This window comes from Myotis nattereri (assembly GCF_964212035.1).
Source record: "Myotis nattereri genome assembly, chromosome: 1".
In the NCBI taxonomy this organism is placed as follows: Eukaryota; Metazoa; Chordata; class Mammalia; order Chiroptera; family Vespertilionidae; genus Myotis; species Myotis nattereri.
This window is the reverse complement of record NC_138075.1, coordinates 22,473,500-22,490,688: the sequence shown is the minus strand read 5'-3', so window position 1 is coordinate 22,490,688 and position 17,189 is coordinate 22,473,500. Positions and strand designations below refer to the sequence as shown.

Genomic DNA, 17,189 nt, shown 5'->3' with positions numbered 1-17,189 from the left:
CTGGAATGCTTTCTTATCATCTCTGCGTATCTCTCCAATGTGGGGCGAGCCCCACTTTTCCCATACAGCTGCTTGGACCTTTCCTTGTCCTCAGCTCTTCTCAAGTTTGTACAAGTGTGTTTAGCCTCCAGTTACATATTACAGGTTTATTCATGTTGTCAGAGCACACAGTCTTAGTGATGCCCCAGGAGAAAGTGGCCCAATAAAAACACCTGCAGTGACAAGAAAACTGCAGAATTCAGTGGGTCCACTCCGTGGCTGAGGAGCCCTCCTCAGTTTCACCTCTGGACCCTGAATGCAGCCTTCCATGAAAGGACACTCGGTACCTCCGTCCCCGATACCTACCTCCAGCCTCCATTGTGGCCTCTTAAGTTTCAGATTAAGCAATGTCCAATTACATAGATTTCAGACAGCCTTGATGCCGTTTGAAATCTGAATTCTGCCTCACTTCAGTGTCACTGAACTGGGGCAATATTTGAGGACAGGAATGAATCCTGCTTTTTCTAACTCACCTGGTGCACATAGGACAGGCCCAGCTCCCCAGCAAGAGAACACAGTTGAGCTCTGGGGAAGAGCCTTTATAACTTGGTAATAGTGGTTAGTTAAGTCTGTCTTATTCAAACAGGCTATTTGTATGTGGACATAACAAGACTCAGGGCTGAGAGTATTTACAAAAGAAATTTTTATCCTTGGACTCAGGGTACTTAGTCATGAACATGAGGATTCCCCATCAGGAAAGAGACTTCTCCCACTGAATGCCCGAGGCCTAACTTGTAGACAGTGGGTTCTGTCTGCCCTCCCATCTCCCACCTGCCTCGGCACTCTCTCCTGAGGTTGGCCTAGACTCCCACTGGGGAGCAAGGAAGACAGCTATAATCCCGCCTCATATTGTGCAGAGAATTTCTCTGTAACTCTTCCTCTCTCAGGTGACCTCAGTGAAAAGTAGCTTACAGTTTTGCAACATATCCCAAATCATGAAGTCTGGTCATTAGTGGAAAGAAAACCAAACACAAAACCTTTGATTTTGGGACAGAGAAACAGCAATCAGACTATTAATCCCCAGAGGGAAAGTAGGGGAGGGAGGGGGTAAGGGGAAGAGAGCAACCAAAGGACTTGTATGCATGCATATAAGCCAAACCAATGGACATGGACAACAGGGGAATGAGAGCATGAGTGGGGGGAGGATAGGGGTTAATGGGGGGGGGGGGGCAGAGAATGAGGACACATTTGTAATTCCTTAACTAATAAAGAATTTAAAGATAAAAAAAACAAAATTAAAACAAAACCTTTGATTTTGGAACTAGTTGTCGAATTCTATTGGATGTGGAGGAGTGATTGTTATGTGGTGATCTTCTTGTTTTTGTCAATGTAAGAATTCCAGGCCTGTAGAGAATTTTTATAAGAATTTATTTGAGCCAAACCGATGACAGTTGCCAGGAAGCAAGATCTCAGATGCTCCAGAGAATAACAGTTATGCAGTTTCTTTTATACATGTAGAGTTAAGGAGGGAATGTAAGGAAGATTACATGAAGGTGGGAGAAAGCAGGTTACAGGATAGTTGAAAAGAGGGTGGTTAGCCTTTGAGTGGTCAGAAAACAGGATTACTTCTGGCATTTCATGACCTGCCCAGGTAGGAATTTAATCAATGCACCCTGTGAGGTTACTTTCTGTTAGTTTATTATAGCGCCCCCTTTCGCCCACATTTTGAAGCTGCTGTCCTAATTTAGCTTCTGGTACCATTTTGCAGTGGAAATAATAAGAGAAAATGTGTCTTTGTACTGTTACCTATAGGTGGGAAGGATTTCATTCATCCTCCCAATAGCCATGGCATCCTTGGGTTTGTAGTTAAAAAGGATAAAGCGATCATTTTGGTTTTTTAAACTTTAGGAAATTTTATTAACTATATGATATCCATCATTAGTCAAAGTGACAGCTAAGGCCAGATTTAAAAGGGTCCTTTCCTCCGCCCCAACTTTTTAAATTTTAAAACAAAGCCACTGTGTGGCCAAACAAAACATGTGGCTACAAGTTTGAGACCTTTAGACTCAAGAATTCACATTATCACAAAATGGTTCTCATCTTGGGTGATGAAATATAGGTGTTATTTGCAAAAGCACATAGATGGTTTAAAGGCAAATTGGCGTAAAAACATCTTGCTGCGGTTCAGCTCAGTTCTCCTTAACATTTACGTGTCCCCAACACAGTGCCTTACCAACGGTAAGTGCTCAGCAAGACAAGGTTCTTGGTCTCTGCTTATACACAGCTTTGGCTGGCATGGTTCGGGTGATTCTGATTCCAGCTGGTCCTTGTAGTTCCAGTCTCAGCGCGGTCTGAACAGCCTAACCTCTGAGCCTCAATTCCAGATTCCTGGGACAGAGAATTCCATTGGTTCCAGTTGGGTCAGGCTAGTAGAAAGGTATTCTGGCATGTTTTCTTAAAAAGTTATGTTAGTCCTTAAGCAACAGATTTAAAGGACGGGTAGTGACACATTTCGGTCCAGGCGTTAGGAGACCACATCCTTCCTGCCCAATTTGACCCGCAGCTTATTTTTGTAAAGTTTTATTGGAACACAGTTACACCCACTTGCTTACTTATTACCTGTGGTTGTTTATTGCCCTGCAGTATCAGAGTAGAAGAGTTGCAACAGAAACTGGAGGGCCCCCCAAATCAAAATATTTACCCCTACCCCTTCATAGAAAATGTTTCCCAACCCTGTGTGAGTCCATTTACCTAAGTGTCTCCTTGGACTGAGAACAACAGGTATGATTATGTGAAGTTCTTGGGGGGAGGGGAGAGAAGGTATTAAAAAAATATCTAGGTAAATGCTGGCTAATTCAAAATAGGAACTGTTCTTTGCTGTTTTATCCCACTTGAGTGATTGAGTGGATTGCTTGATGGTTCTTTGGGATTCTTAGTTGAGATATGCTGGGCAAGAATAAGCCTCTCTCACATATTTATTTTATTACTTTAGAAAAGTAGTATAAGTTGATTATTTAAAAATTTGGAAGATGCCCAATAGTACAAAGAAGGAAAATAAAAATTTCCCATAATTCAGTCACTAAGTCCCCTTTCACCCATGTACTTAGAATAATTGATGTTAGATATTAGGTATTAACAATCTTTTCACAAAATCAGAAGCATATGCCTACTGTTTTACATGTTTTTGAAAGTTAATGTATTATGAACCTTTTAATATCATTAAGTATTCTTTTTTAGCATAGTTTTTTTATTATTGCACAGTATTTTCACATGTGTATTTTGTGATTTACTTAATTCCTATTGCTGTCTATTTCAGTTGTTTCCAATTATGTATTCACTATTCAAAAATGACATTGTGTTTCTCTCTGATTATTTCTTTGGGATAAATTCCTTGGATTAGAATTGCTAGCTCAAACAGCATGAGCATTTATTTTTAAGGCTTTCAGTAGACATTGCCAGATTATCCTCCAGATCTTGCCAATTTATACCCACCAGAAGGGTATGAAAGCACCCAGATCTTTGTAGTGAATTGAAAGGTTACTGTATTTTTATTTGAAAGGTTTTGATAGATTGAGTGTTGGGTTAGGTGACCTTACCCTCAGCCATTGCTTGCTTGAATGAACATGTCGAGTGACTGTTATTTTGGCTTCTCTTTCCTTGTAGGATCCCCCTCCCAAACCACCCCGCCGCCGGCAAGGAGGCTGGGCCGATGATTCCATGAAGGCTTCCAAGTGAGTGCCAGCAGCTCGCGGGAGGTGAGGGTGCGCAGGGCGGGTTTGGGCATTTTGCTCCCATGTTGTTCTTTTCTTCTTTTATAACAGCTTTATTGAGATGCATTCATGTACCTTACAGTCCACCCATTTCAGATGTACAATTCAGTCATTCTTAGTGTAGTCACAGGGTTGTACTGTCATCACCACATTTTTATTTCCCCCCAAAGAAACCCATACACATTAGCAGTCACTTCCCATGTCCCCCAAACTCCCTAGCCCTAGACAACCACTAATCTGCTCTCTGTCTCTATGACTTGCCTGTTCTGGATGTCATATAAATGGAATCATATATTATGTGGTCTTTTGTGACCGGCTTCTTTCACTTGGCATCAGGTTTTCAAAGTTGACCCATATTGTAGCATTCAGTGTTGTTCTTAGTGTAATTTTCTAAACAGAATGGAGTTGCCTGTTAGTAACTGCTAGATTACAAATCATTTTGGTCTTTAATACTTTGCACTAAGTTTTAGATGAAAGGGAAACCAAAAAAGTGTTTATTACACCAGTGGGCTGGCCAGCTATCCATTTTAACAACTTAAGATATACTCAGGAAGAGATCTTTTTTTCTCTCAAAGAATATACATTACTCTTGGTCAGAATTTTCTTTAGCAGTTATTGCCTTCAAAATAGCACTATCAAAAATTTGTTTCCCAGTTCTTTACACCTTCCCCTCTCTCTCTCTCTCTCTCTCTCCCTCCCCCTCCCTCCCTCTCCCCCCTCCTGAATCATTTTGAAAACAAGTAGCAGTGCAGTCATCATGACATTTTGCCCCTAGAGACTTCAGCATGCATCGCTAAAGATGAAGGACATCCTCCAAATATCAGTGTCATTATCACACTAAGAAATTTCATAATGATTTAATATCTAGTTTAAACTTTCCCAGTTGTCCCAAAAAGGTCTTGTAGCTCCAGGATCCAATCACGGGTCACACATTGTGTTTGGTAATTCTCTCTTTTAGTCTCTTGATCTAAAATAACTCCAGCCTCCCCACTTCCCCTTCCCCCGCCACCTTCACCCAAAACATTTTTTTTTAAAGAATTCAGGCCAGCTTTCTTATAGAATGTTTCACATCCACATTTCTCTGGTTGATTCCTCATGATAAGATCCAAGTTAATGCTTTTTCTCTCTCTAAATGTATTTTTATTGATTTCAGAGAGGAAGGGAGAGGGAGAGAGAGATAGAAACATCAATGATGAGAGAGAATCATTGATTGGCTGCCTCCTGCACGCCCCCTACTGGGGATCGAGCCTGCAACCCCGGCATGTGCTCTTGGCTGGAATTGGACCCGGGACCCTTTAGTCCGCAGACTGATGCTCTACCCACTGAGCAAACCAGCAAGGGCAAGTTAATGCTTTTGGGCAAGAAAAAGTATTTGGTACTTTTTATTGTATCAAATGGTATAGAAAGATATACTGAGAGATGTCTTATTCCAGTACTTCAAATAGTGCCAGTCCATAATAAGCACTAAGTGACTAGTTATTGAGCAAATGAATGATCAGATCAGTATTTCTGATTGATCATTTGGCTTTCAGTGGGAAGTAGAGTTCCAGAAGGCTGGCAGACCTCTTGGGAAGGTAACACTCTGTATGCAGGATGAGGAAAGCCTGCACTATGGCAGTGGTGTGAGCATGGACAGGTGAGGAGATTTGGAGACGTTTTAGAGGTAGAGTTAATAGAAGTGTCATTGGTTGAGTGCAGGGCAGAGGGAGGAGTTGAAGGTCACCGCGAGGTGCCTGTCTTAGAGGACTGGTTTCAGGGATGGGAGCCTTTTTTCTGCCAAGGGCCATTTGGATTTTTATAACATCATTCGCAGTCCATACAAAATTATGAACTTAAGAATTAGCCTGCTATATATGGTTAAACATTTAATTAACTCACCCTAATGTCTTGGCAGGGCTAGACCAAATGATTCTTAGGCCTTGTACAGCCCAAGGGCCAGATGTTCCCCACGCCTGGGTTAGGTAGTGGTGTCGACTAATAGAGAATGCAGGAGAAGAGACCTGATTTGGGGCTGGTGGTGGTCCTGTATGTTGTTTCCACAGTTTGGGAGTCTAGAAGAGAGGGCAAAAAGGAGGTGCAATTTGAGTCATCTGTTACACAAATGGGAAAAGAAGGATGGAACCTTGGATTTGGCTGTTTGGAGGCTAGTAGGGGCATTTGAGGAAGTGGTTACAGTGATTTGCTTTGGGGCACAAGGCAGATTACAGTGAGGGAAGGGAAGTGGGACGTGAGAAAGTGGGGTTAGTAATATAGGCTACTGCTCTGAGAAGCAAAGGAAAGACAGTATTTGAAAGGGGAAGTCTGTGTTGTGAATCGGTGTGTAATATCTGGGGAAAGAGTGAGTCAGAGGAAATAGGGCAGATTTGAAGGAGTAGGATCCTAAAAGAGGAATAAGGTTAAGACCTTCAAGAGAGACTAGTTAACCTTGGACAGGAGGAGGTGGGAGAATTTTTCATCTAGGACAGGAGAAAGCTTGGAAAGGCTGGGTTATCAAGAAAGCTGGAGAGGAGTAGGGAATTTCATTTTGAATTGGCCTTTTTTTTTTCTTTTTCAAAGTAGGAAGGCAACTTGACTGTTGAACTTGTTGGAGCAAAGGAGAGCTGGCATCTGGAGGCAAGTAGAACAGATTAGAGAGAGAAAAAGGAAAGGGAGCCGACTCGGTAAGAGAGGCGATGGTTGGGCTCCATTGAGAACCTGCTCTGTGAAGGCAGGGACACATGAGCTCCTGCTCTTTGCAGGGTGCTCCGGGGAGTCCAGAGAGTAAATGTGCTTCCTGCCCTGCCAGAGCCTGGATTCCAGTTAGGGAGACCAGGCGTTTTCATTCACAAAAGCCAAGAAGGCAGAAGGAGCACATGGTGAGAACTGAATGGAGTGGCTGACACTGGTGATGTGGCCTCAAAGGAAAGTAATCCCAGTGGTCAGGGAGTCCCGTGCAGAGGTGATGGACGTCAAGCTGGGTGAATCTGATGGCCAAGAGGATCATGAGGAGGACATTTGGCTCAAGGATTGGTATAGACATAAGTGTTGCAGGGCAGTAACCTCATTGTCAGTCTGATTAGAGCAGAGGATTCACACTGAAAATTAGTGTACTTAGCTTAAATTGTTGATAATAATGGCACTGTGTGAGGCACCTGTGCTTGCACAGGTAGGTGTTAGTTTGGGATGATAGTTTGGGCTCCTATTGCAGAATGCCATAGACTGGGCAGTTAAACAACAAACATCTATTTCTCACAGTTCTGAAGGCTGGTAGTCTGAGATGAGGGTGCTAGCATGGTCAGGTGCTCGAAGAGGGCCCTCTCCCTGGCTTGTCCTCACATAGCCTTCTTTGGTATGTGCACACACAGGGAGAGAGATCTTGTGTGTCTTCCTCATTGTATAAGAGTACTAGTTCCATCATGGGGTCTCCACCCTCATGACCTCATCTAACCCAAACACCATCACATTCGGGATTAGGGGGAGCACAGATATTCATTCCACACTTTATATGTGCATCACACAAACTCCTGTTGGGTGGGTTCCATTCTGTACAGTAGGCATCCTCTTACGAGGGAGGTAGGAGGAAAGTGAAGCTACAGTAGGAACTAGAAGGGCTCTTTACAGACCTGACTGAGGTCCTCAGCCATAGGATGTGAGTTTCCCGGATACCTTTGTTTGTTTGTTTGATGGATTGATTGATTTTAATTTATTGGGGGTGACACTGGCTAATAAAATTATAGGTTTCAGGTGTACAATTCTATAATACATCATCTGTATATTGTGTGTTCACCACCCCAAGTCAAGTCTCCTTCCATTACCGATTACCCCCCTTTTTTCCTTCTCCTACCTCCCCTACCCCTCTTTCCTTCTGGTAATTCTTATAATGTTGTCTTGGCTGTTAGGTGTGTTTTTCCTTAATTCCTTCACCTTTTTCACCCAGCCCGCCCAAATCTCTTCCTTCTGACAGCTGTCAGTCTATTCTCTGTATCTGTGAGTCTGTTTCTATTTTGTTTGTTAGTTTATGTTGTTTATTAGATTCCACATATGAGTTAAATCATGTGGTATTTGTCTTTCTCTGACTGGCTTATTGCACTTAGCATAATACTCTCCAGGTCCGTCATGCTCTCACAAAAAGTTAGGGTTAGGATTTTCTTCTTTTTTACTGCTGATACCTTTGGTTTATTTGTATAACACCACCCAAGATAGAGTACAGAGCATGGACTAGAGATGTTGGGTGCTAGAACTCAATTGCTCACCCCTGAGCCACAGGAATAGGCTGTATTCAAGAACTGCCTGGGACCTGGGATCACAACCTGTCCCTTCTCCTGTCACCAGTCATTGCTGTGCCAAAGATTCCATCTTGGAGCCAGGCTTTCGTTGGCTCTGAAGTTGCCTAAAGTGGGGCACTGACTTGGCCATGGGGAAAGGAGCTAAAAGAGAGGCAACCAGACTTGGTAAAGAGAGGAAGGAAAGGTAGTCTGATTAAGTTTTGTCTCAAAGTGTCTGTTTTTGGGTTTGTCCCTGCATTGATCTGCAAGGGAATGAGGCAAGTAATGCCCCCTCAGGGACTTTCAGGACTTTGCTCTCAATGTCAGCCGTCATTTTCAATCACCCTCTCCCTCCCAGCCATTAATTTTGGCCCAGGATCATGGGGACTTGTCCATCTATCACTCCTAATTGACACTAAATGATCTGTCAGTTTATTGATGAACGGCAGGAGTGGAATTGTCACAATATATTTTACTTTCTAACAACTCCTCCTGACAATTTTACCTTGTCCATCTCACTCTCCTCACATAAATCTCCATTGGCCGCTCGTTCCTCCTCATGGGCTGTTCTGGTGCCAGCTACTTCCACACCATCTGCACGCCTCAAGGACATCAAGATGGCGGTAGAACAGCCGTGTGCTGGTCCTGAGGTTGCCCCTTCCCTCCTCCTCCTCTCCCTCTTGCTTTTTTTTTTTTTTTTTTAATGGCCTCGGTGTTCCAAGAATACTAAAGGGCTTCTGTCCTCTCCCTCTGTCACTGCCATACCGGAGTCTCTTTACCTTCTTGTTAGCAGCGAGAAGTTAATTCTTACTAAGTTTCAAAAGTGTGAAAGGCAAAAACTCACAGAGCTGCTGGGCTCTTAGATTTGTAAGCACAGATGCAAATGCATGTTTTGTCCCCTTAACTCAGCTCTGTTACAGGCTGTCCATCCCCATAGAAGTCAGTTTCTTAGGAAGGTGTCACAGAGGGTAGTTCAGCTGGAACCTCCCATCTGTAGGTGCAAGTGTGCCAAGATGTGGGTGGTCTGCCCTTGGACTTGCTGGCCCAGGCCTACATCTGCCAAGGCCCCAGGCTTGTCCCTGTAACGATGAGCAGTCTCATTGGTCCACCCCAGTTTTCCATTCAGGTGTCACTTTTTGGTGCTCCAAGTCTTGAAAAAGATGGGGAAGTTTTGGGTTACTTACATATAAGGGTATATAGTTATTTAATCTTAAGAAGGTGTACATACGGGTGTGAAAAACAAAATGATAGCATTTATGAGGCCAAGGATGAGTTAGGGGAGCTTCAGTAATTAAAAAGGGACCAGGTATCCCTGAATCCCAGTGAAGCAGAAGAACTTAATCCTTCACCTTCAGATTTTCATCAGTAAACACAATTTTATTTAGAAGTATTGAGAATTAATTTTCCACATGCTGCCCTCAGCCACGAAGAGCTCAGAACTGGTATGGCATGACCAGGGGTTTTGGACATCCTGGGTGAACAGTTATTTAGTTCTCCGCGAGGTTGCTCATGCATCAGAGATGAGTGTCCAGTACTGGGTGAAATCAAGTGAGGTGGTTGCATGTGAGACGGTTGGGAAGGGAAAAGTGGTAGGTAGATAATGGTGCACCATTTGAAATAGCTCTGCCCAGGGCTCCGGCCCATGTCCCTGTTTCTGTAGGGTTTGGAGATGCCCATGAGAACTCCCTGCTTGGACCTCTGTCTCAGCTTCATCATCATTGCTTCTGCCTGCACGTGTGCTTTCCTCCACGTGGTGCCTGGACACAGCATATTCAGGAAAGGCGCTTCGGAGCTGAGCAGCACCTGTCTTCTCAATGTGCACCTGCATTTGTGTCTCTGTGTACTAGTAGACTCCCCTAAGGTAATTCTTGCTTTCCTCTCAGGTCATGTTCATTGCCTGGACAGAAAAATGGTGGAGGAAGCCCTGGCCGGTTTGGCTCAGTGGATAGAGCATTGGCCTGCAGACCAAAGGGTCTTGAGTTTGATTCCGGTCAAGAGCATGCACTTTGGTTGCAGGCTCCTCCTCAGCCTGGGCCCTGATTGGGGCTCGTGCAGGAGGCAACCAATCGATGTGTTTCTTTCACATGGATGTCTCTCTCTGTCCTTCCCTCTCTCTTCCACTCTCCCTAAAAATCAATGGAAAAATATCCTCGGCTAAGGATTAACAAAAACAAACAAATTTTAAAAAAATGGTGGAGGAAGATCTAGATAAGTTTTTAAATTTAATGAACTTAGAGAGTTCACATGGTTGTTTTTTTTAAAGAAAATTGGAATTTAATTGCATTGTTTATTGCTATAAATTATACTATACCTTCAGTAGGATCTGAAAATGAAATAAATGGCACCTAGACTATTTATGTTGAAATAACTGGTGAAAAATACATATCCTCACTGAAGTAGGGGAAAGAGTGGGATATGTCAAGCTCATTCTGTCCTATGCCTTTCCTGTCTTCAGATACTCTTGTTGTGTTGGTAGCTGTCAGATGGGAGGAATGAAGAGAAGGGCTGGGTAATGGTGGGACTTAGCTGAGCTGTCCTTTCCTGTTCAGCCCCGAAGATGCACAGCCATGACATACAGACTGAAAGTCACCCTTTCTGAATTGCAGTCTAGAGTGTACCTGCCTCATTTTTAAGGGCTGCATAATGCTCCGAAGTTCCTATCTTCAGTAAAAGTAATCATGAGCAGACAATAGTTGTGATCTTTTCCCAGACTGAGAAAGCAGACTTCCAGTGTTTATTCATGTAATTGCCATAACATGACCCTCTGGAAAGTACCATAAAGGCTTTAGATATAGATCCCATAGGCTAGAGGACAGAATGTACCCACCTTTTTCTCATTGAGGATTTGGTGGGGGGCATTTTCATGTACTTCCACTTGCCTTGACAGTGATTTTTGGTTCAGAGCAAGCAGAGATGTTCTGTGTTATATCCATTGCAGTGTAGGGCCCTGGGTGGCTTGTCTAGTGTCACAAAACCAATTTACTTATGCAAATGACTAAATATGAAATAATTGGAATCTTGCAATTCTGTCAAGTGCCTCCCAATTGAAGATGATAGCAGTCTGTTCTGTAAGCCCCAGGTGGAGTAGCAGCATTTGGATACTTCACTTCCCACTCTGAAAAGGGGAGCAGTCTTCCTGACAAGTGGCTCTGTCCAGTTCCCTCCCTGGAGCGGAGGTGAGTGCCTGATGCCAGGGCGGAGGGAGGAGCACATGCAGTGACCTGGGACGCTTCTGTGCACCAGGAGAGGACAGCCAAGGCCCACACGTACAACCGCTGTGCTTCTAAGGCCTAAGTCAGTAGCACTGCTTCCCGTTTGCCTTTAGGGAGGCTGCGGGAGGCCTGCCAGAGACTGCAGAGCTCGGGCCCTGAACCTCACCTCCCCCAGAGCCTGCTCCCAGCTTCCTTTCAGCCTTCAGCTTTTCTTAACAAGTTAACAAGTTAACTTGAAATTGAAAACCAGGAGTGATTCTAGAGTGGGCTCTTAGCATGCCTGGGAAGGCTTTGACTTTTGGCCCTTGATAGTTTGTAGTTGTGCAGAAGTGCAAATTCTCCTGTGACTAGAGCTGGTCATTTCCTGGAGCCAGGGGTAAGATCGTAAAGTAGGAGAGTCTCTGAGGGTCAGGAAAGAAATGACAGGCGCACAGAAGTATTCCTTAAAGTAACAACAGCCAAAAAGCACAGCGTCCTATGGAATATTCCCTTGTCTATTATCACACAGTGCAGAGGCCTTGGAACTGGAAGCTTAGAGCCAGTTTCACCCAATCTCCTGTCACATTCTGCTTGAATTCCTCCATTGTGGGGAACTCGGTGGAAGCATATTTTTAAATAAAGTCTTTTTTAGTTGTACAAGCAAACCAAGAACACATTCATGATATAAAAATTCAAATAAGGCACAAGGCTAAATTTGCCTTATTTGAAACTACCATCTTCTCCAAGCCTAGTCATCTCTTTAGAAGGAACTACTGGTAATAGTTTGTTGGTACCTCACCAACAATAGATGTACAGTTTAGATTTTTACACTATATATATATGTATATATACACACATATAAATGGGATCAGATTTTGTTTTCTCCTTAATTTTTTTAACTTTTCATGTAATAGTCCATCTTGGAGATCTTTAGCACAGGTAGATTTACCTCATTTTCTAACTGCTCCATAATGATCCCATCGCATGGATGTGCTGTTCCCCTGTTGGTGGGCATGTAGGTATTTCTAATTTTTATACCATTATCAACCCCCCTGATTTCTAAAAATGGCTCATCTTTAGGAAGTTTGCAGCTTCGTCCTCTGATCCAGATTCTGCCTTCTGGGGCTCTGCTGCAGAACTTGAATGTGGACAGCCCGCACGTCTCGCCTAGCCCTCTTGTATGGATAGGAACACACACACACACACACACACACACACACACACACACACACACAGCATTTATGGGCTTTTGTGCGGGGCACTTTGCTAAGCATAGTTGTTTTACTTTATTTCCAAAACAACCCCAAGCGATGTAGGTTCTATTATGCCTGCTTTCAGATGATGACATGGGAGTTCAGGAAGGTTAAGTAACTTGCTCAAAGTCACACAGCTAGTAAGGAGGCAGCAGGATTTGAATCTAGGTGAGTCTGACTGTGGGGTCATGCTCTTGTTCTCTGTGCCTCACCACCTTCCATCTTTGTGCCCTTGGCCCCTGGTTTAATGCTAGTGCCTCTGCACTGGGTAGAGCTCCGAGGGCTATATTACCACACCTCTAATTTCTTGTCCTGTGGGAAGAATAACAGGGAGTGAATGTATGACCCACCCCCTGCTTAACCTCCTCTGGTCTACCTGTCTGCAGAGCGGTGCTCAGCCAGTTGCCTGACCCTGAGAAGAAGTTGAGTGCAAAGAATGCAGCCTGTACTTAGGGGCCCGAGCCAAGGCCATGCCAACCCAGTCCTGCCATTAAAAGGCCTAATTAGGCTAGTCATTAAGTTCAATTAGGCATTGGAAATGATCATTCCTTCTAACCCTGCAGTGCCCTCCAAGAACTGGATCCATTCCCAGGCAGCAGCTAGGCAGCGGTTCTGGTTACTGGTGCACTAGCAGCCCCGCCTCTGGTTTTAGACATGTGTCTCCTTTGCGAGGCTGAGGGCAGAGGAATCCAGGGGCCCTCAGCTCAGAACGAGGTGATCCCCGCGGACATTAAATACGATCAGGCGTCTGCCTTGGAGGTCATTTCCTGAGCTCACTCTGGTCACTGCCTTTTTTGGGGCCACCCTTCCCCATGTCAGCCCCGCCTCTGGTTTTAGACATGTGTCTCCTTTGCGAGGCTGAGGGCAGAGGAATCCAGGGGCCCTCAGCTCAGAATGAGGTGAACCCCGCGGACATTAAATACGATCAGGCATCTGCCTTGGAGGTCATTTCCTGAGCTCACTCTGGTCACTGCCTTTTTTGGGGCCACCCTTCCCCATGTATGTATTAGGAGTCTGGACACCTGCATGTGTTCTCTTTTGCCACTCACTGGCCAAGTGATCTGGGGCAAGTCCTGTGGGCTTTTTGGGCTAAGGTTCCCTGAGGGGGTTGGAGTAGATAATCTCAAAGTTCCCTTTTCAGCCCTAGGATATTACGATCCCAGGAAGTCCCAAATATTCGAGCCCTGGTGTACACAGGATTTCTTTGCACTGAGCACTGAGCTGGGAGAAAGGAATAGGAGACATCCAGAGCCACCAGCTCTGCCCCCTTGGGCTCTGTCTCTTCAGCATTAAAACCAAGTGGTCTCAAAGGCCCTCTACAATTCAGAAAGTATGTTTGAGCTTCTAAAATATGCTTTCTAGACGGCTGATTGAAACAAGTCAGTTTAGTCTACAAATCATTGCCCTGAAACAGCTGACAACCACGGAGGCCAGCACAGGCCTTCCGGGCTCAGGGGCTGATGCATGGGGACATGGATGTGCCAGTGTGTTTGGAATGAGCAGAGTGGGAGACTGAAGCCCAGGGATTAGCTAGAGAAGGAAGGAGAGAGGCAAGAGGGGCCCACGTGCAGAGCCTTGAACTCTAGGCATGTACTTCTTTAGGGAACAGGGAGCCCCTGGAATGTTGACAAGTGTATGACCAAGGATGCAAGGGACACACTATCACATTTCATCTGAACACCTGCTTAATGTGGCATAATTACGACCTGGGGGTATTCGCTAATGTAAAAAGACATCCATTTCTCCGAGTGTAGTGTCCTCTTTGTAAGGATTGTCTCATCTTTGTTCTTTATGATGGAGCGTTCTTTTAGACTGGACAGAGTGGAGAAGGCCTGCTCATCTCTAAGGTTAACTAATTGTGATTATACTAGAGGCCTGGTGCACCAGTTCATGCACTGGTGGGGTCCCTCGGCATGGCCTTTGGGGATCGGGCCGAAACTGGCAGTCCAGCATCCCCCAAGGGATGTAGTAATGTGCAAAGCTGCAGGTGTGCTCCACTGCGGTCTCCATGCTCCCGTCCTAGGGTGATACTGGTGCACCCATGACTAAGAAGCTGCTGTGGGCTCACACCCAGTCAGTCTCGATGCTGGTCCTGATCCTGGTCCCAGTCCAGATGGGGGAGGGGTGCGCAGGGGTAGTGTCCACGGGAGAGGCTCGCGCCACCGCAGCTGCACTCGCCAGCTGTGAGCCCGGCATCTGGCGCCCATTGGTCAGCTGAGTGGCGCTCTCGCTTTGGGAGCGCACTGACCATCAGGGGGCAGCTCCTGCGTTGAGCATCTGCCCCCTGGTGGTCAGTTCACATCATAGCAACCGGTTGAATGGTTGCTTAGGCTTTTATATATATATATAGATGAGATTGGTTTTCTTCAGAGCATATGCATTCCTTCTGGACTAGAATGACCTTTCATTTACCCCTAGATGTGCTGTATTATTTGAGGTTGCATTTATCCGCAAGCAACAGAGAACCTCATCAACAGAGGCTTAAGCGGAAGGAGGTTTGTCTCAGGAAACGAGGCCCGGGGTCCTGCAGTCTAGGGCTGGTGTGGCAGCTCTGTGGTGCATTTTGTGGAAAGGATTGCTTGGGGGTTTTCAGGATAGATAGTGATATTTATGAGGAACAGATGGGGTGGGGGCCAGGATCCGGAGAGGCAGGGTCCGTGTCATTCACAGCAGGTGGAAGGACCTGAGAAATCATGGAGTGTGGCCCCTTTAGTTTAGAGATAGAGAAAATAAGGGCTGCAGGTGGGGGGTTAAGTGACTCAGTTATAGAATCTTTAAAAAAGCCCTTAAATGTCACCTTGCCCACTGCCCAAGGTCAGGCAGCTAATTAGTGTAATAGAATGTGCCTCTCATGCAGCCATGCCCATCCTCAAACCTTGAAAGCTGCACACATTTATCTCAAGTTCATGAAAAGGCCACAGACTGTACTATTTGTGCAGTAGCGAGTCTGTTAGAATAAAATTATCTTTACTGCTATCCTCTGGGACTTTCTCAGAAATGAGATGTTGATCATATGAAGCAATCTTATTGAACAAAAAAACTTTCAAGGAAAAAAGTTGCGTTCCCCTGAGCCAGCTCCCTGCTAAGGGGGACTCGCTGCTTTGCAGCGTGAGCAGCTAAAAGCCAGGAGGGAATGGCTAGAGATGGCAGCCATCGGTTAAAATTCTCCTGACATAAATGATCTCCTTGTTCTCCCTTTGATGGATTCAGCTTCTCAAAAATAAAATGCATCTGTGAACATCATACCTACTCTTCCCTTTTCTTTTTAGTCCTTTATTGAGGAGTAACTAGAAGCAGTTTCAATTTAGAAGCAGCAGCCTAGGCATACGTAGGTATAAGTGCGCATGAAATTGAGCGCCCTCACACAGTCTAGGTTTTTTCCTGGTCTAGCGAGTGTGCCAGTGACTTTACTTTTTGACCTATGCTACCCTCACCACAGCTGGTTACCGGTGGCTGTGCCAGTGTGTCGTAGGTTCACCTACACTCGGGATTCACCAGGGTGGGTCCTGAGCCTTCCAGGAGGCTGCCACTGCAGTGCCAGTGGCCTCTCACCTGGCAGCTGGGAAGGGGTCACCTCTACTGGCAGGAGGCACCTCCTCCTCTTTGAGCACCTGCTCACATGGTTGAATCTCAATGTATTCATGGGCTTCTGAGGGGACCATCATTTTGGGGGATGGAAAAGGGGCAGAGAAAACAATGGGTAAGTGACTAGAAGGAAATCACAGGTTTCTCCATTCAGAGCAGAAAATTCTTTTTAAGAGAAGTAGAAGATGCAGTCTGTTCAGCAATTAAAAGTGGACTGACATAAAGGCTTCCAGAAACACTGATAAAAGTTTGCTCCCTGACTTGTGGACCCGTGACTTTCAGTCAGCACATCCTGTGCCGTTTCACAGTCTGTCCTTACAGCTGCATTTCCTAGAGACTGGCTTTGAGTCGTCAGGCTGTTCTCTAGTCTATTCGCTTCTAGTCCCTCTCATCATGTCAATGAAAAAGTCTCAGCTTGCAGCTAGGATTGCTGTCACACTCCCTAACCTTGCTAATCTACCTTTTTAACAATGAAAGAAGAAGCCATAGGCTCAGACTTTTGGCAAATAGTAATATCTAGCTATAGTTAAAACATTTTCATTGATTTCAGAAAGGCAGGGAGAGGGAGAAAGAGATAGAAACATCAATGATGACAGAGACTCATTGATTGGCTGACTGCCTTCTGCACACCCCACACTGGGGATCCAGCCCACAACCCGAGCATATGCCCTCACCGGTAATCAAACCTGGAACTCCTGGTTCATAGGTCAGCGGTCAACCACTGTGCTACACCGGCCGGGCAAACTGTATTGTTTTATACAGTTACCTTCTATATGGCTGAGGATGTTAAGTTTTCTTTAAATAAATGTATTAAAGTAAAATTAAGGAATCAACTTAAAGAAAATAGAAAGTAGATGCAGAAAGTACACCGCTGTAGCAAAATTAGTGAAGGTAGCATTTGAAAGTGATAGATGTTAAGGAAACACTGTCCTACTGGCTTCTCCTAGCTGCTTTCCCTCTGTATTTCAGCTGTTTTCAGAACACAACTGACTCTTTCGTGCTTCCTGCCTTGACTCGGGTTGTTTCCTCCAGCTGAACAAGCCCTCCTGCAGCCTTCTGCCTATTGCAAGCCTTCTCATCTTTCATTTGGCAAGTCTTCTAAGAAGCCTCCCCAGGCTCCCACAGTTGGCATGGTTGCTTCTTTTCAGTGCTTCCATGACATTTTGC

The 17,189-nt window shown here is 45.0% G+C and overlaps 1 protein-coding gene across 2 annotated transcripts in view; it reads left to right on the top strand.

The window, feature by feature from the left end:
* IFT43 (intraflagellar transport 43) overlaps positions 1-17,189 on the top strand; it is a 71,557-nt gene that overhangs the window by 22,059 nt on the left and 32,309 nt on the right. For both annotated transcript variants that reach the window (XM_081105170.1, XM_081105169.1), the window contains one exon: positions 3,643-3,710. In XM_081105170.1, coding sequence (XP_080961296.1) covers positions 3,643-3,710 — 68 coding nt within the window. The remainder of the gene's footprint in view (positions 1-3,642; positions 3,711-17,189) is intronic.